Source organism: Schistocerca cancellata, chromosome 1, assembly GCF_023864275.1.
Source record: "Schistocerca cancellata isolate TAMUIC-IGC-003103 chromosome 1, iqSchCanc2.1, whole genome shotgun sequence".
In the NCBI taxonomy this organism is placed as follows: domain Eukaryota; kingdom Metazoa; phylum Arthropoda; class Insecta; order Orthoptera; family Acrididae; genus Schistocerca; species Schistocerca cancellata.
This window is the reverse complement of record NC_064626.1, coordinates 905,069,224-905,091,708: the sequence shown is the minus strand read 5'-3', so window position 1 is coordinate 905,091,708 and position 22,485 is coordinate 905,069,224. Positions and strand designations below refer to the sequence as shown.

Genomic DNA, 22,485 nt, shown 5'->3' with positions numbered 1-22,485 from the left:
GCCACACACCGACTGGTGGCTTGCGGAGTATGGATGCAGATGTAGATGTAGATAGTCCTATTAAGTCTCGGTTAAGAGGATTAAACACAGAAGAAATTAGTCTCCCCTCTGCACATTGTGTGTCAACCTCATTTCAGTATCTCAAAACTATCACGAAGAAAGAGTTATGTCTTACGCGACTCACCATGTGTATGAAGTATTATCACTAATAATGTAAAGTGAACTAGTGCATCTCAACTGATAGTTCGTTTTGTACACAATGGATTGTATTTCATATGAAAAATGCAGTAAAATATTGAATGTACAAGTCGAACACTGTCTTACCTTCATTGCAAAGATTTATTTTTATGGAGCTGCGTTAGATACATCTACCCGGTTTGTTACATAAGACAGCTTAACTCGCGAAGGTTTTATAGAAGCGCTGCCCCGTATGTGAACGGTAGCTTAACTAGAAGTTCATGTGCTCTGAAAGCATCTGTATAAAAATTTCATCGATGTACAGAGTTTAAACAGGATGTGCACTTCCACACTGAGTGTTACTTGTTCGCCAGATCTTGGGTGCAACCTTTACAGACAGATGGAACGGCAGAGGAGGTCAAACATTATGGGCACTATGCTCACCGGACATAATCCTCCTTAACTTTTTTTGTGAGCTCACGTTAAGGCTTTGTTCAGTCCACCAGTTCCTGATGTGCAATCTCTTAATTCACGAATACGATATGATGTGGAAGTGGTGACGGGGGTAGCAACTGCGTGCCGCCTAGACGTCCGACAGGCAACAAACGGAGCACATCTGACATTTTATAGCAAAAAGTATGGTTTGGGTTAAGCTGCCGCCTAATTATATTTAGCAGTTTTTGTAAACAGGGAAATACTGGACACTCACCCTTTATTTTAAGTTAGTATTTTCGTTTAAGACCACACGATTTAATGACGCTGCTTTCCTGTATGAATCATGACATTTCCTTTTCCTTTACGAAAATGGTAATAAAGTGTTGATTTTAGAAGGGTTAGGACCCTCATTGCGCGAGGTATGGAAAGCGCCAGCTGCCCACTGTGCGTGCTGTGACGGCCGGTTTGCGTTCTGCCCACAGGCTACTCACTGATCTACAACCCGTGGCTGTGCCTCATCTTCGAGGCGATGGAGAGCGTGACCAGCTCGCTGTCGTTCACGGCGGCCGTGACGTACGCCGCCAAGCTGTCCACCACCACCACAGACACCAGCATCCAGGGGCTGCTCGGCGGACTCTACTTCGGAGTCGGTAAGTGTCCAGCTCTCGCTCCTGAGCGCTGCTGTCACGCTGAGACGGTTCGACGGTTGCCTATGGAAACCGCCGTAATATTTATATGGAGATGATATCTGTTCTTTCGGACATATACCATCTTTATATATAGGTAAGGCTCACCGACCTTTGACCTTCTTCTATGCTGGATGCACACGCATTGCCCGAACTCTTACGGGACTCGGTAAGATCGTCTGCCGCGAGTAATGAGTGTAATGGGCAGGGGCACTACGAATGTAGTCTGTGGACATTAAGTTGGGAATGTGGATCTCACGGGGATCGTGCAAGGGATAAATCCCTCTGCAGTTGCACTATCTTCTGTGCCCTCGGTGGCTCAGATGGACAGAGCGTCTGCCCTGTAAGCAGGAGATCCCAGGTTCGAGTCCCGGTCGGGGCACACATTTTCAACTGCCCCGTTGATGTATATCAACGCCTGTCGACAGCTTAGGGTCTTGATTCTTATAATTTCGCCGTAATATTTAGTCTGCTCAGCACATTACAAATTGTCTGAGAAACCCAAATGACTTACTTGGAGTGAAAGGTAACAGAGTAGTGTGTTCGACTGGATGGAGTTCATCTGCACCTTTATCTACATATAACTATTTATAGAAAGTGCATCTCCAACCGAAATTACTCCGGAAAACGTGATGTGGACTGGACTGAAGTCTAAAGTTTCACATGCGCGTTGCAGTCGGAAGTGTCCTCTCCAGGCACATGTTGCAAAAGTCCTATCTACTCATCTTGAAACAAGAGGGTGAATTGGGGTCTGTCAATTAACTGACTGCGAGGAAACCGCATGACGTTTGATCTTCGAATGCGAGGCATTGGAGATTAAAAAACAGACTATTCGGATCAACCAGACATGAAGAAATTGTCTAGCAAAGCAGTGGTAAAAGATCTCCTTGCACTGTTCAAGGGCATTGGTTGGCTTTACTAGAGACACAGGGAATGATACCGCACATTAAAATCTGTTTCCCTGATAATATCAAATCAGAATTTGGAAGCACATTCTGGTGCGGAACTCAGAATGGGGCAGAAGGGGCGTTGGCGGCCATTCCTCAGTCCTGGTGTCCAATCCTGAGGGCGCGGACGCTTGCTTCTGGAAGCAGTGCTGGAGCAGCGTCTGCTCTACGGTGGCGAATGTTTAATTTGGCAAGCGTGGCTGTGCCAAACACCACGCTAGGCACGAACCGATTTGTCAGGCCTCATGGAAATTGTGGAAGCGCGGGGTTCACTTAGTTTCATTTTGTTAATTCAACTTCTCTTTAACACGTGAGTGATTATTCATTGCTAAGAAAATGCAACTTCATTTCATGCAGGCTGAACTAACATTACTGATGGACGATGTGAGCAAAGCAACTTTTTGTCTCGTCGCGTAGTTTTTGGCCGAACTCATTCCAAGTGAAATCTTTCGTTTCGGCTTGCTTGTTTTTCCTGCGGCCCAATTACTAATGTGCCATGTCCATTTGTTGTGTTGTTTCAAGATCTTAATTTTCAGATGTTCTTTTCAGATGTAAATAACTTGTAGAATCTTTACTGCTATTATGCTAATTAGGAGAAATTTTAAATAATCTTATGTGTCCTGGGCCTACAGTTTAAGTAAGCAGAATCATGAAACAAGATTCTTTCCAGTCTTGCCACTTAATCTAATTGTGTACATTTCGCGAGACTTGACACAGTCGTAGGGCCGTTGACCATACCCGTCCTGACTGTAATAAAGATTTAGGATTTTTGAAGGACGCCACAACACTTTTATTGCCATGGTGCAATGTGTGCCATTAAGTTTTTGTCAAAATCGTACTGTAGTTCTTAAACAAGATCAAGTTTGAATAAAAAAGCGCTGTCGCACTATGCTGTTAGCTTCCGTAGCCGAGTGTCCAGCTCGTCTCTCTCTCATGTGAACGACCCAGATTGAATTGCCGAAACTTAAAGATATCTTGAAACTTCCTGGCAGATTAAAACTGTGTGCCGGACCGAGACTCGAACTCGGGACATTTGCCTTTCGCGGGCAAGTGCTCTACCAACTGAGCTACCCAAGCACGACTCACGCCCCGTCCTCACAGCTTTAATTCCACCAGTACCTCGTCCCCTACCTTCCAAACTTCACAGAAGGTCTCCTGAGAACCTTGCAGAACTAAAGGTATTTTTCCTTAGTGGGAGGACTATGACGGACTGCACTCAACCTCCTGATGACAATTGAGAGACAACTTGAATGAGTAGTGTCTCAAACGTCTGAAAAGAAGCGAACGGCCGGAAAAGCGATGTGCTGGTCACATGGCTCCCCATATTGCATCTGCGTGACGCCGCATGAAGAGGATGATACGGCAGTCGGTCGACATTGTGTAGTCGTCAGAGCATGATCCCAGCGCATACTCCTGCGCAGAGAGACCTCATTCTACGAACAGTCGCCACGAACTTGCTGTAAAGCTATTCTGAAATCTGTTATCGACTTTAGTCAATCAAAGGTCAGGAAAGGCAACACTTAAACACTTGTAAAGGCATGCTTTGGACAGCCACTTGGAGATGAGAAAACGGTCGTTCACATTATCACCCACACATTCGGCTCGTGATCACAACGTGACAGGTGTTACTCAGCTGGGTATAAGCCACACTGCATCACATCACATTTTCCACGAGGATCAGTTAGCTACAAATATTGCGAAAGGTAGCTGCAAAATGTTTCACCAATATACAATAAAGCGGAGTAGTATATCACGTAGTAGTGAACATCCCTTATAACTAAGATATTCCAAACAAATGGCAAAACATGAATTGAAAGTTTCAAGATGAGGTTTCAACAATAGCAGTGCCGATAGCTCGGACTCTGAATTAAGGAATTAAGACTATTTTCTTCACCTCTTAAAACACAATCACTGGGAAGTGGTAAGCGTTACGAAGTGTAACTCTGTTTGCAGAGATAGTGGTAGCCACAAACACCCCCTCTGCCCAATCTCCTGCGCACGGAACTGAAACTCGGTAATTATTTTTTCAATCAGAAAACACACTGCAAAACAAAATTGTGGTGATATTGTAACTGCAATCAATAGTCTTAGTGATTTTGATCTTCTCTATACTCCTGCAGTTAACTGACTTGAATATATATGCCTCCAAAAATTAAGATTCAGCTGATAGATCAGCAATGTTTTACTGATGCAGAGCTCCTATCCGCCACGGACGCTACCTTTGTGAAATAACTAGAAACAGATTGTACGAAAAAATTTTTAAAAAGTTGCAATTGATTTATGAGGAATAATTTCCGTTCAGTAAGATATTATTTCAGAAAGTAAAATATGTATGAATTTTTATAAATCTTCCTTGATATGTTCCTCCTGCTTAGGCAGGTTGAAGCTCCTACTTACCTAAGAAATAACTGCCTAGATATTTATATTTATTATTGTTGTTCAGATCCAACCGAAGCAAAAGTAGTTTTTATTTCTTGTCACTCACAGATTTTGCTACTCCTTTGGGATTGCTAGTGGATACATCACACTGACATTAATATTAATAGTTAGAGCTTCTGCACTATTCGTCTTTCTCCATGTACACTTTTTTTTTTAAAAAAAAGTGCTTTCGCTTACGTTTTCGTCATATAGGAAGTTATACAAAATTTATTGCCAAAATTAGATTCCCTAAAGCAAGTTCAACTTGCTTTCAGTTCTGTAATGTGGCCATTGTAGAACAAAATACTGACACAGGTAACAAAATGAAGAAAATGGTGTAGTATAGCTACAATGCCATTATTAATAACGGAATAAAAGTGTTCCCACTGATGATGAATCATATGGATCTTATAACAAGTTGTGTTGCATGTGTACTACATAGTTCCAACGAAATACCAGTCTCTATGTAGGAGGCAGTGCAGTGTGGAACTACAGGACTTGGAGCTTCATAGAAAATGGAGATACCTGAACCTTGTGGCTGGTATTAAGACATTTGGAAACAAAAGAACGCCAAAACAAGGCTCAGTTATAGTGTGTGTGTGTGTGTGTGTGTGTGTGTGTGTGTGTGTGTGTGTGTGTGTGTGTGTGTGTGTGAATAATTTCGATGGGAATACAGATTTTGCACAACTGATTATACTGTCACTGACTTTGCACTAAAGGGATTTCGTGTAATTGTGGTGAGTCATGAAAATAACTGTGCAAGCTACCAGTGCGAAAATTTACAGTTCTTACCACTTTTATCCCTGATAACATACCCATTCCGCGTTTTTCTGTGAATTTAGGCATTTGCACATACGTTCTTCTCGTACGTTTATCACAGTAACTGCAAAAGTTGAAGGAATTTCTTGATAGCAGTGGCGTGTTTGAGAGACGGGCGACGAACGACGGGGCCGCCATTTTGGTTCACAGAAACTTTACGCTCCAAATTATATTAATATTCTGTCTCGCGAAGCATAGAAACGCTGCTTCTGTTCTTCAGCGTCAAGATGGTGCGTGTTTGCTTTTGATGCCAGCGGGCGGGCAGCTTCTCCGGAACGTGCCTCTGTTGTCGACTTCCCGCTCCTGCAGGTCGTAATAGGGCACTTGTAGCAAACTACCCATTCGTCAACCTAACGGTAGTTAGTACATCCTCCGTCACGTACTGCAGACCCCTAGCCAAGGTCACTGTCGTAAATTAAGAAGAGAGACTCGTGCCTCTCGTAATAATCTTTCACAAGAGTTGTAAAGTCGCTATGCTGTTACCACAATTAGCAATTCAGTAAGCAAGCAATAAGTTTGCAACACGACAGGAAATGTTACGGAAATAGTGTGTCGTTCCGGCAAGCACTTAAAATGCATATTTCTAGAGTTGAAAGGTATTCCTTAGGTACAGATAAAATTTTTGCATAATTTTTTTCCTATAGCTATTACTAAATAATAATAATTTTCGCTTAGGCCATTTTAACAGTATCCATGCTTAAATCCAAAACGTACGTTGAACATCAAAATATCACACTTCCTCGAGAATAAGTTTGGTTTAAAATGAGTTACATTCTAAAAATCTGTTTTTCGACCGTTATCCAAAATTTTCTGGTCATTGACCTATGAAATTACAGCAGTTACAGCAATTAAAAAAAAAAACTTTATATGCGAAAGAAGATGTACTTACTTCCATGAAAACTCCATAGAAAAGTACATGAAATAACTGCTGGCAATATAATGTTAAGTCGGAGTTTTAATTATGATAAAAATAATGAAATATTATCTCTTGTGCGTAGTTTGTTGCTTGTACTCGCAAATGGAAAGAATACCTGTCACGTTTTTCCTGTTTAAATCTCGGTCGCAAAGGCAGTCACCAGAACGTAGCATACGAAGCTTCTGTCAACTTCTTCGGCTCTTCGGGTGAGCAGTTTCGTTAGTGTCACACTTATTAACTTGGGACAGTATACCGTTTATTCCTCTCACTCACTTCGCGGAAGAGAGAAATGACAGATTACCAATTGTGTAGTTTTTCTCAAGATATTGAACATTATAAATAATTCTGAATCAACTCTTTAAAGTTGCCTCTATTATCATCGCCAACAATTAGATATTATGTTAGCAGTAATATTTATACGATCAGACTCTCAACGAAGTTGTACAAGAAAGTATCGTGAAGGTAGAAAGAAAAGGAAATGAACAATTTGATGTTTTTGGGGTCTTAATTCCGGAGACTACTTAACGGCTTTCCACGCTAAAATATTCTGTACAAGCTCCTTTGTCTCCACGTCACTACTGAAAACTCTTCTGTATTTGAACTTCTGCAGCCGGCTGGAGTGGCCGAGCGGTTCTAGGCGCTACAGTCTGCAACCGCGCGACCGCTACGGTCGCAGGTTCGAATCCTGCCTCGGGCATGGATGTGTGTGCTGTCCTTAGGTTAGTTAGGTTTAAGTAGTTCTAAATTCTAGGGGACTGATGACCTCAGAAGTTAAGTCCCATAGTGCTCAGAGACATTTGAACCATTTTTTGAACTTTTGCATACTGTGGTTAAGCCTTGCTCTCCCCTGCAATTACTATCAACCAAATTCCCTCCATAGCTTTGATACCTCAGGACGAGTCCTGTCAGCCGATCTCTTATTTTCGTAAAGGTGTGTCACAAATTTCTTATCGTCCCAATTCGATCGAGTATCTCTAAGTTACTCCAGTTACGCATCTAATCAACGTCATAATTCTGCAGCAACGTATTTAGAAATTTTCCATAAATTTACTTTCATCGATTTACATAATTATGTGGTCACACTTCTGTTTTGAACACACATGATGCTCAGAATTTACTGAAATGACCTGAAATTGTACAGAGTGGCCAGAAACAGTTTGAAAACTTGTAAGGGTGTTGCAGGTTTGGTTGCGCTGATAAGTTAATGCTAAGAATAAATTAGATACGTTGCGCCGCTTCAATCAGGCCGTTGCGCGCACAGACTCAAGCGGCCCGTTGGGTTTCCTAAATCCCATCAAGAGGGCGGTACAAAAACTGGGTAATGGGGTGTTAGTAAGGATGGAACCTGAGTCGAAGGTTGAGTAGTCTCGTGCTCTATCATCTACGCTTTGAGAACAAATGGCTCTAGTTGTATCTGGCAGGGTGCTTGAATTTGCGCGCGCAACGGCCTGACTGGCTACATTCATGGTAATTACTGCGGAAACGGTGCAACGTATAGATTTTATTCTAAAGGATCATTTGTCGGCACAACCTACCCTGGAACGCCTTTGCAAGCTTTTGAGGTTGTTTCTGACCACCCAGCATATTTTTGAGCCAACGAAATCACACATACAAAAGTGTTTTTTGTGACTCTTGGTTTGTTTCCGCAGGCAAGGGAGCTGGCAGCCTGGTGGGCGGTTACCTGATGAAGGGGATCGGGGCGCGACCCACTTACCAGGTGTTCGCCGCGATGTGCGCCGTCGTGGGCACCTTCTACTTCTTCTTCAACAAGTTCTACCTGCGCCGCCGGCCGCAGGTCGAGGGTAACGACATCATCAAGGACAAGATAAAGTTCATGGACGGTGGAGAAAAAGGATTTGGGAAATCCAAAAAGAACAAGAACAAGAACAAGGAAGCGGGCGCTTTCGCCATCGAGACTTCCCCAATCAACAAGGACACGTCCAAAAGTTACTCCGCCAATGAGGTGGTGAATGCGAGCATAGCTGCTGCCAACTTCGACACGACGGCGCCTGCTGCTGCCGGTTGGAACGTCAACCACGCTTACGAAGATACGGAGGGACAGAGCGCCACCGAGCAGTGTAGTGACGTGAAGGAGAAGCCCAATGAGGTTGACGAGAACAAAAGTGAAGATCGAGCTGACGAGCAGCCGCCGGAAGAGTCTGAAAGTCCGAAGAAGGTTAAGGATGAAGAGAGCAGCGGATCACCCGCTAGCACCAAAGAGGGCGACACCACCGAGGAAGACGCGAAGACTGCCGCAGCAGCAGAAGCTACGCCCCCGGGCGCGGAAGGCGACGCGAAATAGTGTTGAAGGACGCGGCCCAACTGGAGCAAGAATAGCCGCCGCCGTTGCGCTTAGCTGTATGTGTCGGTGCGAGCAGGGGAATGAAACTTTAGAGAGACTGCGCTCGTTCAAGTGAAGGACTTGTACGGAGAACTGGAGATCACTGTTTTTAAGAAATGTGACTGCTAGGCCATGTGGCGTGCATTCTGACCAGTAAACTCTGACACAGCAACGTTTCGTTGTTCAGTATTCCTGTGACATATTGTAACATAACTTGTTGTATATAAACTTTTAGTTAGGTAAAAATGTGTTTGACAATAAAGTTATTTTAAATTACACTAAAATGAACACTACGAAATGGACAAAATGACACCAATAAATGATCTCTGTAGACTAAGATAGCGATTCTTGCCGTTAAAGCAGAGCTCAAAATTGTTCATTCCTGTTTGTATTAATTCTTCCACTTCATTCCTTTAAAGAGGCTGAATCTAGAACATTAACAGAAAGGGAACTATATACATTAGTTCCCTTTCACAACTTGTTAGTGCGTGCCTAAGACCTGTAAAAAAGTTATAAAATACAAATTGTTAATTATGTGAACTGTCTCTCCTATTCTTTTCTCACTTTACCCTCAAAAGCACATTATCAATCAAACTAACTCTGGAGCAGAATGCCACATGTCGTTCCTCTGTCTACTACGTATAAAGCAGCGAGGAAGACTACATTCTGTCTAAGTGACCAGGCGGTGACATTCCACGCCCTAGTAGTTGCTGACTCACTTCAAGCCAACAGAACAAGAATGACAAGCAGTTCCATATTTTCTTGCTGTGGCAATAGTGTCAGGTATGAAACAGAACTGAAGTTGAGTCAGGTTACGTTACACTTCATACACAACAGACATAAGAATTTGTCTGGTGATCGTGTTTAAATGTCACAGACCTCTAATATACCTAGGATCATACAATAAATTAATAACTGTATGAAACTCGACAAATGGGTACATTCTTTCCCTAAAAAATTGCAGTTAAAGCACTTTAAAATCATCAGTTCTTTCAGGGAGTTAGCTTTAAAGCCTTGCCGTCAGGTCGCACAGGTGTGACAACGATGATAGACCCAGGAACCTCAGCGAATTATTAAAATATGTAACTGTATCCCATACATCTAAATCAGCTAACTATGAAAAAAACCACGAGGTCAATGAAAATACTACCTTTGTCTTTTATTTTGATAGTAAAAAGAAGCTGTAGTAGATATGTCTGTGTTTTTAATTGTGCATAAATAACTGTCGATTTCGTTATGGGTGTGGTCGAAGCCAAAAGCTACGTTGTAACTACGGCGCTTTTGGAAGTGGATTTAAAAGCACAAGATTATTTACTTTCATCGCTTGCATTGTTTATATCGACATGTTAATTAGCACTAGATTTTACAATGTTTTAGCAAATAATGTTGGAAACGTAGGTTATTGTGTGTTCATTGCACTATATGGATCACGTTAAATCGTCATATTTGCAAGATGATCTTCAAGTAAACTGGACAACCTCATTTCTGACAGTAAGCCTCTAACTGCAGTTAATACACTACAGTGGTGAGTATCCGACATGACTGCACTCGATACTTCAAGTGGTTTGATACGTTGGATCAAACGATTACGGAGACTTGTTCCGTTTTAATACATTTCGTAAGAATCTCTGAGTGTAAGTTCAACACACGTCGCAATAGTCGAACGGAAAACTAATCAAAAAAGGTGTGTGATTGTGTAAGTTGTGCAAGACCTGGAAACCATCTACGTAGCTATTTACATTCAGTTGTATTATTAGATCATCTGTAGTTAATGACCTCCGTCACTGAGAAATATATTGACAAGTAGTCCGTATCTGCGAAGGAGCTACTTTGATAGCATCAGAACCAGCAGAGGTCTACTGTGGTGGTGAAAAAAGAGCGAAGGCTAATACAAGTTTCTGAGAAACGGTAAGGTCATACATTTACTGACAAAAAAACTTTTAGGCTGAATGCGGGAAAAGTATTTTAGTTTGTCTGTTTGACATGTGAATGAAGATGGTGGCGAAAGGAATCTTGTAACAAGCCATTATCATATTAGCAACAGAATATCCAAATTAACAGGCTGATATAGAGGTGACAAAGATCCACTGGGGAATTTGCATGAGGACAGTCTGTACTGTTCTGGTGTTGGGTGAATTTTGAGCGATCAAAATTCAGCTTGCGACATGTAGAATTTATAGACGACCAATATATGGACATGACCAAAATTGGTTTATTTTTGTTACTTATTATTTTAGACAAATAAAGGTATCGTACGTCAACCACTGATCTCCATAGACTGAATGTCGCTATTTTTGAAAACCGTAAGGCATGGTATAGTAAAAAGTGCTGACTAATTAACTGATCTGCAGAGTACAAACGTAAGTGTAAAGGAGACCTTTGGTTTTCCTGGTCAGAACAGCGTATCGCATCCTTAAATTCAATAAATAACTAACACAAAATTCCATCTCAGTGTCTCCTCCACCGAGCGCAATAACTTGAATGCAAAATTAGCGAATATCAAGCAAGTTTCAAACCAAACAGATAGTAACCAAAACTAATTTCAATTCTAAAACTAATTCTCAGACACTAAAAAAACTATTACAAAAAAGTTTGTAAGTTAATTTCAATAAAGCTTATTAGTGAGTGGGCCCTAAGTCACTTCCAGATTCTGAAAGACTACCAACTTCAGAACAGATGCAATTGTTCGTGAAACCGTTAATGGTACAAAATCTAAGATCAAAAGAGAAGTTTCGGAACGTTTTGAAATTAAAATAAGAATGAGACAAGGAGACGGACTCGCATTAATTTTCAGTTGTCGAGGAGATATTAGTCCAAGAGTGGTGATAACTAAATTCGGAGCATAACATTGACGGACGTATCAAATCAGGAAGAACCAGTATTTAAGATGCACTTGTTAGCTTTTGTAAACAACAAAATCGAGTGTGTTTGCCAATCAAATATCTGAGCAAAGCCATCCAAGGAAGTACTCTGGTTATGAAACTCGATGTCACAAAACTGAAAAAACTTTCAAGTTTGCTAACGATGTCTACAATAAAAAAATGCCTCTCAACGTAAACAAAACGAAGGCACAAAGTCATCAGACCGGTGTCTGTCTGAGCTTGAAGTACTGTTCTCACATTATAGGGAAAGAGAGCCATTTAAGAAATCGAAGAGAGAGAACAAAAAGAAATCGGGTGAATTTGAGGTCCAAATTGTACTAAATAAGGAACACACAAAGAACAAAGACAACAATATGCCAATATCTGTCAGGATACGAAAAAAAGAAAGCTATCATTCTACGAGAATATGAAAAGAATGGAAATAACCAGATCACCTATCTAAAATTGAAACCATGCAATGGATAAATAGAGTAAGACCTGAAGCAAGCACGAATAACAACACTGTGTAAGAGTCAGAAAACTGACTACTTGTAAGTTGTCATGACATAAACCCAAAAAGACCGAGACAGTTTGACAAGCAGAAGAAGCCATTTCTGTGAGAATGAAAGTGTGGGCGAAAAGGAATGCTATAAAAAAACTCAGAAAATGCCCCTCGTGATCCACTGATGATCGAATAAGACCCAAATGTGAAGAATAATAATAATAATAATAATAATAATAATATTTCTATTGTTCTATTTGTGCTTGTTCTGGTGGCTGTCTTAAGATGTCGTTTTCCTCTGATTGTTTAATTGATGCGTGTTGTTCTTTGTTTGTTTGCTCTGGGATGTTTGAGTCCATTACTGTATTTTCTTCTTCTTCTTCTTCTTCTTCTGATTGCACATTATTTTGTTCTAGTATTTGTTGTACTTTTTGTTTGATGTTTTCTAATTGTGACTGGGGTATCCTGTCATTTTTTATTATTACACGGATCTGATCAGCTATTCGTTGATCTGTTAAAAATTTTAATTCTGGGTATCTGGTAATAAATGTTTTGTATACTTGTGATCTGGTTCCTAGGTTTGTTGCTTGGTAATAACAGAACATGAGGTGTCCGTTAACTTCATCTGACCATCTCATCCTCCGTCTTTGTTTTCCTTCTAGGGTGGTTGCAGGAAGCATATCCTGCAAAACACCTCTACTTGGATTTCAATCATTTTCCAGTTGGCTAGCAGTGTCGTTACCATTGTGGGCGGGCATAGGGCTCAAGCGTCGTCCCCGACCATGACGGCGCTTGTCCGAGGCTTCTTTAGTTCTGTCCTGAACCAAGTAATCACACTAAAAGGGGGGTTAGCCCTATTAGTGGTTTGTTCTTTTCGTCGCCTTATACGACTGGCAAAACATATTATAATATTATTTCTTTACTTTCTCAGACGTTAAGTCTGGTTAGAAATGGAAAGTGACGCGGACCTTGATCAAGCGTCACTTCCTTTTAACTGTGCGGTATATGTTATATTGCATTTAGGAACTTTGGGGTAATTGAACATGTATCAATAGAGTGACACACGTTAGATATAGAAGAAAAATTTCAGCTGACATATATAGAATACGAAGACACAAATACAGACATTAGACCATTCTTGCATAGACCACCAAACAACCCACTAGTCGAAACAACAATAACAACTATCAACACAATCATACACAACAAAATAAATGAAAATACAACTATGGAAGAGTTACAACTACTGGTTTATAAAGGAGCACTCACTACACTAAATATACACACTAGGCAGAGATCAGAACCAGCAAACACACACAGAAGAAACCCACAAAACCAGCATGGCAACACAGGCTGCAGATCAGAACAGAAAAACTGAGAAAAGACATCGGACAGCTAACACAATTTATAAGAAATGAAATATCAGACAAAAAACGAAAAAGGTTAGGTAAAATCTCACAACAAGAAGCGATAGAGCAATTAGATGAAAAGAAGAAGAAATTACAAGCATTGGCCAAACGACTTAGAAAATACAAAAAAGTGAAAATAGAAGGAAACAAAACCAAACATTCAACACAAACCAAAAGAAATTTTACTAGACAATAGATAACACACACATTAAAATAGACAATCCACGAAGCATAACAGACATGGAACACTTCTGGAGCAAAATATGGTCAAACCCGGTACAACATAACAGACATGCACGGTGGATACAAGCAGAAACAGACACATGACACATATGAGATGATACCACAAATGCTTGAAGTGATAATTTTGCAACATGAAGTCACCCGAGCAATTAATTCTACACACAATTGGAAAGCCCCTGGAAATGATAAAATAGCAAATTACTGGCTAAAGAAGTTCACCTCAACACATTCACATCCAACTAAATTATTTAACAGTTACATTGCAGACCCATACACATTCCCTGATACACTTGCACATGGAATAACCTATCTGAAACCTAAAGATCAAGCAGACACAGCAAACCCAGCTAAATATCGCCCCATAACGTGCCTACCAACAATATACAAAGTATTAACTTCAGTCATCACACAGAAATTAATGACACATACAACACAGAACAAAATTGTAAATGAAGAACAAAAAGGCTGCTGCAAAGGAGCACGAGGATGTAAAGAGCAACTGATAATAGATACAGAGGTGACATATCAAGCTAAAACTAAACAAAGGTCCCTACACTACGCATACATTGATTACCAAAAAGCCTTTGATAGTGTACCCCACTCATGGTTACTACAGATTTTGGAAATATACAAAGTAGATCCTAAATTGATACAGTTCCTAAACATAGTAATGAAAAACTGGAAAACCACACTTAATATCCAAACAAACTCTAATAATATCATATCACAGCCAATACAGATTAAGTGTAGAATATACCAAGGAGACTAAGTCCTTTCTGGTTCTGTCTTGCTCTGAACCCACTATCCAACATGCTAAATAATACAAATTATGGATATAATATTACGGGAACATACCCACACAAAATCACACATTTGCTGTATATGGAGGAACTAAAACTACTGGCAGCAACCAATCAACAACTCAACCAATTACTAAAGTTAACAGAAGTATTCAGCAATGATATAAATATGGCTTTTGGAACAAACAGATGTAAGAAAAATAGCATAGTCAAGGGAAAACACACGAAACAAGAAGATTACATATTGAATAACCACAGTGACTCCATAGAAGCGATGGAAAAAACAGATGCCTATAAATATCAAGGATACAGACAAAAAATAGGAATAGATAATACAAATATTAAAGAAGAACTAAAAGAAAAATATAGACAAAGACTAACAAAAATACTGAAAACAGAATTGACAGCAAGAAACAAGACAAAAGCTATAAATACTTATGCTATACCAATATTGACCTACTCATTTGGAGTAGTGAAATGGAGTAACACAGACCTAGAAGCACTCAATACACTTACACGTTCACAATGCCACAAATATAGAATACATCACATACATTCAGCAACTCAAAGATTCACATTAAGCAGAAAGGAAGGAGGAAGGGGATTCATCGACATAAAAAACCTACATTATGGACAGGTAGACAATTTAAGAAAATTCTTTCTAGAACGAGCAGAAACTAGCAAATTACACAATGCAATCACTCATATAAATACATCGGCTACACCACTGCAATTTCATAACCACTTCTACAACGCTTTAGATCACATAACATCAACAGGTACGAAGAAAGTAAATTGGAAAAAGAATACACTACATGGCAAGCACCCGTATCATCTAACACAGCCACACATCGATCAAGACGCATCCAACACATGGCTAAGAAAAGGCAATATATACATTGAGATGGAAGGATTCATGATTGCACTACAGGATCAAACAATAAACACCATATATTACAGCAAGCATATTATTAAAGATCCCAATACCACAACAGATAAATGCAGACTTTGCAAACAACAAATAGCAACGGTAGATCACATCACAAGTGGATGTACAATACTAGCAAATACAGAATACCCCAGAAGACATGACAATGTAGCAAAAATAATACATCAACAACTTGCCATACAACATAAACTAACAAAACAACATGTTCCCACACACAAGTATGCACCACAAAATGTACTGGAGAATGATTAATACAAATTATACTGGAACAGATCCATTATAAGAGATAAAACAACACCACATAACAAACCTGACATCATACTCACCAATAAAAAGAAGAAATTAACACAACTAATTGAAATATCCATACCCAATACAAAAAATATACAGAAGAAAACAGGAGAAAAAATTGAAAAATACATCCAACTGGTTGAGGAAGTCAAGGACATGTGGCATCAGGATAAAGTTGACATTATACTAATTATACTATCAACTACAGGAGTCATACCACACAATATCCACCAGTACATCAACGCAATACAGCTACATCCAAACTTATATATACAACTACAGAAATCTGTAATTATTGATACATGTTCAGTTACCCGAAAGTTCCTAAATACAATGTAACATATACCGTACAGTTAAAAGGAAGTCATGCTTGATCAAGGTCCGCGTCATTTTCCATTTTTAACCTGACATAACGTCTGAGAAAGGAAAGATATAATAATAATAATAATAATATTAATTAATAAATAACGAAATTAAAATAAAGGAATTCAAGTTTAAACGCTCTCTTTAAATGGGAATAATCGATGATAATAATAACAAATAAATTGGAGGAAACAGTCAACCGTGGCTGTGAATCTTGTGATACAGATTGTATAGTATACGAGGCAGAGTCAAATGAAAACCTTACTTTATAAAATTTTTTATTGAACAAAAGTGGAACAGAAGTTTGTCGTTTTTCGATATAGTCTCCGTCATTCAACAGACTTCCTCCAGAGCTTAGAAATTGCATGAATTCCTCTGAGAAAAAGAAGAAAAACTTTTGGTCGTGTGCGCAGCCACCTGCACCGCCTGCTGTATCTCTTCATCGGAACGAAATGTTTCCTTCCATTGCCTCTCTGAGTGATCCAAACGTTGGGTTACCACTCGGTGCGAGATCTGGTGGGTATGATAGTTGTGGCGGAGTATGAATCTTTCAGTTCTGGAGTGAGCTGCCGTGGCTCCAACCTTGCAGACATTTTCAAAACTTTAGCACTTCCTGAATGATGTGATGTTCTGAGCCACGATTGATGTTCATGTTGGTGGCTATGCCATCCACCGTGACGTAGCGATTTTCCATTACAACGGTTTCAACTACTGCAGTGACTGCCGGCCGGAGTGGCCGAGCGGGTAAAGGCGCTACAGTCTGGAATCGCACGACCGCTACGGTCGCAGGTTCGAATCCTGCCTCGGGCATGGATGTGGGTGATGTCCTTAGGTTAGTTGGGTTTAAGTAGTTCTAAGTTCTAGGGGACTTATGACCACAGCAGTTGAGTCCCATAGTGCTCAGAGCCATTTGAACCATTTTGCAGTGACTATCCTGAGGACCTGCAACTACTCCTCCGCAAGGAAACATCGTAGGTGCTAGCCATTCCTAAGACTGGTAAGGACAACAGGCTGCGCAGAACTACCGCCCCTTAAGCCTGCTGCCTGTAGACTCCAAAATGTTAGAGAGGCTGTACACCAAGCGACTGCGAGGGTTGAAGGCGTGCTCCCTGACGAGCAGTTCGGCCTCTGAGCGTCAACTGCTTCGCCTGGTGGTGCAGGCGACGGGAGCACTGGGGTGAGTCGAGTACCTCGGCTCGGTACTCGTTGACGTCTCCAGAACATTCGACAGCGTGTTGCACGACGGCCTCATGTACAAGTATGTGGTACGTGGATTACCAGTGTAGCACGCCCGCCTGCTCCGGTGGTACTTGACAGAGCGCATCTCCCACCTTTTCACGGACGATGAGAAGTCCACAGCACGTCCCATCAGGGCGGGAGTACCACAGGAGTGCGTCCTTGGCCGTCTCTGTACTACCTTTCCACGGTAGACGTCCCAAAGACACCAAGGATCCAACTGGCGCTCTACGCTTTTCACTCGTAGAAGATTCGTCCGCCGCTCGTGGTCTCGCGGTAGCGTTCTCGCTTCCCGAGCACGGGGTCCCGGGTTCGATTCCCGGCGGGGTCAGGGATTTTCACCTGCCTCGAGATGACTGGGTGTTTGTGTTGTCCTCATCATTTCATCATCATCCAGGAAAGTGGCGAAATTGGACTGAGCAAAGATTGGGTACTTGTACGGGCGCTGATAACCACGCAGTTGAGCGCCCCACAAACCAAACATCATCATCATCACTCGTAGAATGAACGCGCAACTGATGAGACGCCGCCTGCAGCCGGCCTGCAATGAGGTAGCAGCATGGGCCACCAAATGGCGGCTCAAATTCAGTGTGGCCAAAAGTCAGGCCGTGATTTTCACCAGGAAGAAGATTCCGCTAGAGCTGCACCCGCTAAGGATCATGGGAGGCCCCATACTCTAGTCCAACAACGGCAAATTCCTCGGTGTCGCAATGGACCGACACCTTACGTGGAAGTCACACATCAGGAGACGAGGGGTACAGCGCTATGGAGAATGCGCATGCTTTACCCCCCTGCTGAATCCCACGACGACGCTGCCCTCACACTGCGGCATCACCAGCCCACTGCTCGAGTACGCCGCCGTAGCGTGGGGAAAGGCCGCAGACGATACAAAATTAAGCGCTGAGGCTGCACCGGCCGCGCGACTCCAGCACTGTAGAGCTGCACTGAGCTGTCAGAATTCCGATGTTAAGAGATAGAGTCCGGCAATCTGGAGGAAATTTTACGCGTCTGCGAGTAAATCGGGAAACAGTATTGCAATGGCTCTGGGAAACCAGGTGCACTGGCGAACGACCACGAGGTGGCCCGACCCGCTGCGTGAGGAGCTGTGAGCGGCCCACGTAACAACAGGAAAACAAAACCAGAAAGAAGCGCAACGAGAATACATACCGCAAAAGAAACTACAAGAAGTATCATCCCCAGAAGTAGTAGGAAAGCAGTAAAGGTGCTGTAAGCTACAGCACACCGTTATCAGAACCACCGAGAAAAGCACGAGCGCGAACGGCTGCAGTAGACTCTGGTGTCACAACGTGGTATGCCTGACCTGGGAGCTGAACGTCTGTCACTGAAGTCGTGCCATTTCCGAACTCTCTGCTCCACTCATGCACTTGCTGAAGTGATAGATATGCATCACCATACTGGACCTTCATTCGCTGATGGATTTCAATAGGTTTCGTACCTTCGCTACTCGTAAAACGTATGATAGAACGCCGTTCTTCCTTGGTGCACGTCACAAGTGTGGCAGCCATTTTGTACTGGTATTGTGGTTACATTTCGCTTGTCTGCAATGTGCTGCCGCCCGTAGTATGTTGTACCGCCGACTTGCAGAACAATGGCGCGAAATGTCGATTTTAAGGTTAACATCTGAGTCCCCTCGTAGGTAACAAATGAAGGAAAGTCTGTCATCGACGATCAGACAACTCCGGAGAGGAAGAAGAAAATGCAAGATTTACGCCTATACGATACGAAGGCGGAAGAAACGTACTTCAAATTGGCAGCACTGGAGAAGCTGGTCATAAACTATTAGGAAATTTTCATGCTAATAAACACCATCATAGAGTGTAAAAAGAAAGAACTTCTCTTTGTAACTGAATATAAATTCTGCTATACATTTTGCCCGTATATATACTGTTTTATTTGCCTTGAAATGTGTGATGTAAAACGATCCCTGCCATATGGGCGAACGGCGATATTTAGTTCCTAGCAGTTGACAAGAAAAAACCTATACATTCTAACACAGTGACGGCATACATAAATTATATATTACTACAAGTATTAATTTTTTCCTTCATATTATGCACTGAAGAACCAAAGAAACCGGTACATCTGTCTAAGATCGTTTAAGCCCCCGCGAGCACGCTGAAGTGCCTCAACACGACGTAGTATGGACTCGACTGATGTCTGAAGTGGCGCTGGAGGGAACTGACACCATGAATCGTGCATGGATGACCATGAATTCGTAAGAGTATGAGGGGATGGAGATCTCTTCTGAACAGGACGTTGCAAGGCATCCGAAATATGCTCAATGATATTCATGTCTGGAGAGTCTGCTGGCCAGCGGAAGTGTTTAAACTCAGAGGAGTGTTCCTGGAGCCACTCTGTAGCAATTCTGGACGTATGAGGTGCCGCATTGTCTTGCTGAAATTGCCCAAGTCCGTCTGAATGCACACTTCAGATGAATGGATGCAGGTGATCAGACAGGATGCTTACGTACGTGTCACTTGTTAGAGTCGTATCTAGATGTATCAGGAGTCCCATATCACTCAAACTGCACACGCCCCACACCATTACAGAGCCTCCGCCAGCTTGGTCAGTCCCTTGCTCACACGCAGGGTCCATGGATTCATGAGGTCGTCTTCATACCCGTACACATTCACCCGCTTGAGACGATTTTAAATGAGACTCATCCGTATGCTTCGTAGCTGATGCTATCTTCACCAGGTCACTCTCTACGGAATATTCAGAGGCTCTGTCAGTGCTGTTTCCCGGACCACTCACCATAACCACGACATCCTCCTTGGGGGAAACCTTGCATACAGAATCTACATCCTCTGTTACCTGACCCAGATCTGCATTAGGCTTGAAAAAGTTTGTGACCTGGTACTCTGGACCTAGATTTTCCTGCACTAGTTGGCCAACATCTCTACCATGGGAGCTACCTAACAATAGAACTTTCTTTCTCTTTACAAATTTGCCTACCTTTTTCAAGTCCTTGAAAGCTTGTTGTGCCCCCTATTACCTGTTGCCACTTCCCACCTCTGTTCACCCTTCTCCCTCTTTAACCTGTCCAGATCCTCCCTTGCCTTGTCTAAGTCAGCTGTTCTAGTATTTTCCTATCTCAACTGCAGATCCTACTATACCATTGGTGAGCCTCATTTATGTCCCCGTTTCCCACGCCACTACATTCGCCCCAATGAAAGAAACTACAGCACCCATCCCACCACACCCCGGAACTAACAATCCTACGGCATGTCACACACTTCTCACTCATGGTAAAAACAGAGATCGTATAAACTGATTTAAGTACTGACTAAAACGTAAACAAAGGACCCTAGAAACTATTCAGGCAGATATAAATAAATTGAAAGAGCACCGAATAAAAAACCTGGCGACTACATATAAGTTTAAGTCACTGTTTACTTATGATACGCGCGCATGAAATTAAGCCTAAAATCCGTGCTACAGGTGCGAGAGGGAAAATAAACTTCTTGCCCCGTTTAATCTTCTTTAACACTTCACTAACACTTCCACTAATGTAACAACACTTCGATTATATTTATAACAACTGTAAACGTTTAAAAACATCTTAATAACGACGCTTTTTATAATTATTTGTTGCAGCAAATACTCGAAGAGTCCGCGTCAGCGCAGTGTTGCCAACAATATCACAGGCACTGAAGCGCAGGAAACTGCTTCTATTTCACCACGAACACAGAAAAAGAAAGAGTAGTACCTCACAGAAATATAATGTGACGTAGACAATTTTTGTGTTTACACGGCTGTCTAACTGGTGTAGCCGGCCACGATGGCCGTGCGGTTATAGGCGCTTCAGTCCGGAACCGCGCTGCTGCTACTGTCGCAGGTTCGAATCCTGCCTCGGGCATGGATGTGTGTGATGTCCTTAGGTTAGTCAAGTTTAAGTAGTTCTACGTTCTAGGGGACTGATGACCTCAGACGCTAGGTCCCATAGTGCTTAGAGCCATTTGAACCATAACTGGTGCACTGCAGTGAGACGGGCTAAACAACGTCATTCTCAGTACAATAAGCTACTGGTAAAGAAGATGAAGCCTGCCATACGATCTAAACGGCGGATACTTTTCACAAGGATAACTGTTGCACCATAAGAACATACGTCCTGCTACAGCTGCATGTACTAGGGATACCGTATATGCGAAATTTAACGCGTTTAACATCCACCATTCATCCGCGACTTGGTACCTTGACACTTTTGTCCCGAATTTTTAAAGGCACATTTGCATGCTGAGCTTTTCTTAGCAGAAAACGTAATTATAAGTAATGGAATAAGTAATTTGAGCCATATATATAGTCCATGGCTGTATAAATATTGTATGCAGCCGTTGGAAACATTTGAAGATTTTTGACCGTTATATTATTAGCGAAAGAGGAAGAGTCACCTTTTGTTTTCCAGATCGGACGTATGTTGCACACCGCCATAAATACTACATTATTTTATTTAGATATTCACGAGCTGCAACCAAACGGCACTCGTAATCAGATAATGTTAGTGTACTTTTAATTGTGTTTTATTGATTTTTTTATGTTGTGTCTTTAGTCATTGTAAGATTGTTGGGTGATTTGGCATGGCAAAAGGTTCCGTACTTTTAAGCGAAAAGTCATCCAGCTCGACCCACCTTTGTCTCCTGATACTGTTTGATAACGAAGTCCGATTTTAGAGAAATCACAGAGAGAAGGAACACGGTTAAAAATACATGAACGACCTTTAACGAAAATGCCATGCTCAAGCGCCAAGTGTTTGTATAAAGTTGAAAAGTAATGTCTCCAGATTTTTTATGTGAAGGCCGTTAAAGACTTTTAAATAAAACAAACTTTACCAACACTCTACATCCTTATTTTTCATGTCTGCATATTGTTTCCCAGCATGGTCACCCTGGCGATGAACATATGTCTCCCAGCGAGAGATCAGTTTGTTGATACCACCATTGTAGAATGTTTGAATTTACTATCTAAGTTAAGTGCTCGAAGGTGTTCCTTAAGTTGCGGAAACAGATGAAAATCGAATGGGGTTAAGTTGGGACTGTATGGAGGAAAATAGTTAGCAGTGAACCCAAGACAT

General features: G+C 41.7%; 1 protein-coding gene and 1 non-coding gene across 3 annotated transcripts in view; both read left to right on the top strand.

Annotated features, from left to right (window-relative positions):
• The window catches only part of LOC126190952 (uncharacterized), a 349,144-nt gene extending 339,865 nt beyond the window's left edge, over window positions 1–9,279 (top strand). For both annotated transcript variants that reach the window (XM_049931608.1, XM_049931616.1), the window contains exons 9-10: window positions 1,095–1,262; window positions 8,048–9,279. In XM_049931608.1, coding sequence (XP_049787565.1) covers window positions 1,095–1,262; window positions 8,048–8,700 — 821 coding nt within the window. In that variant the 3' untranslated portion in view covers window positions 8,701–9,279. The remainder of the gene's footprint in view (window positions 1–1,094; window positions 1,263–8,047) is intronic.
• Trnat-ugu (transfer RNA threonine (anticodon UGU)) lies at window positions 1,606–1,680 on the top strand. The gene has a single exon. It is a non-coding gene; the product is annotated as a tRNA-Thr (tRNA).
• Window positions 9,280–22,485: the final 13,206 nt, after the last annotated feature.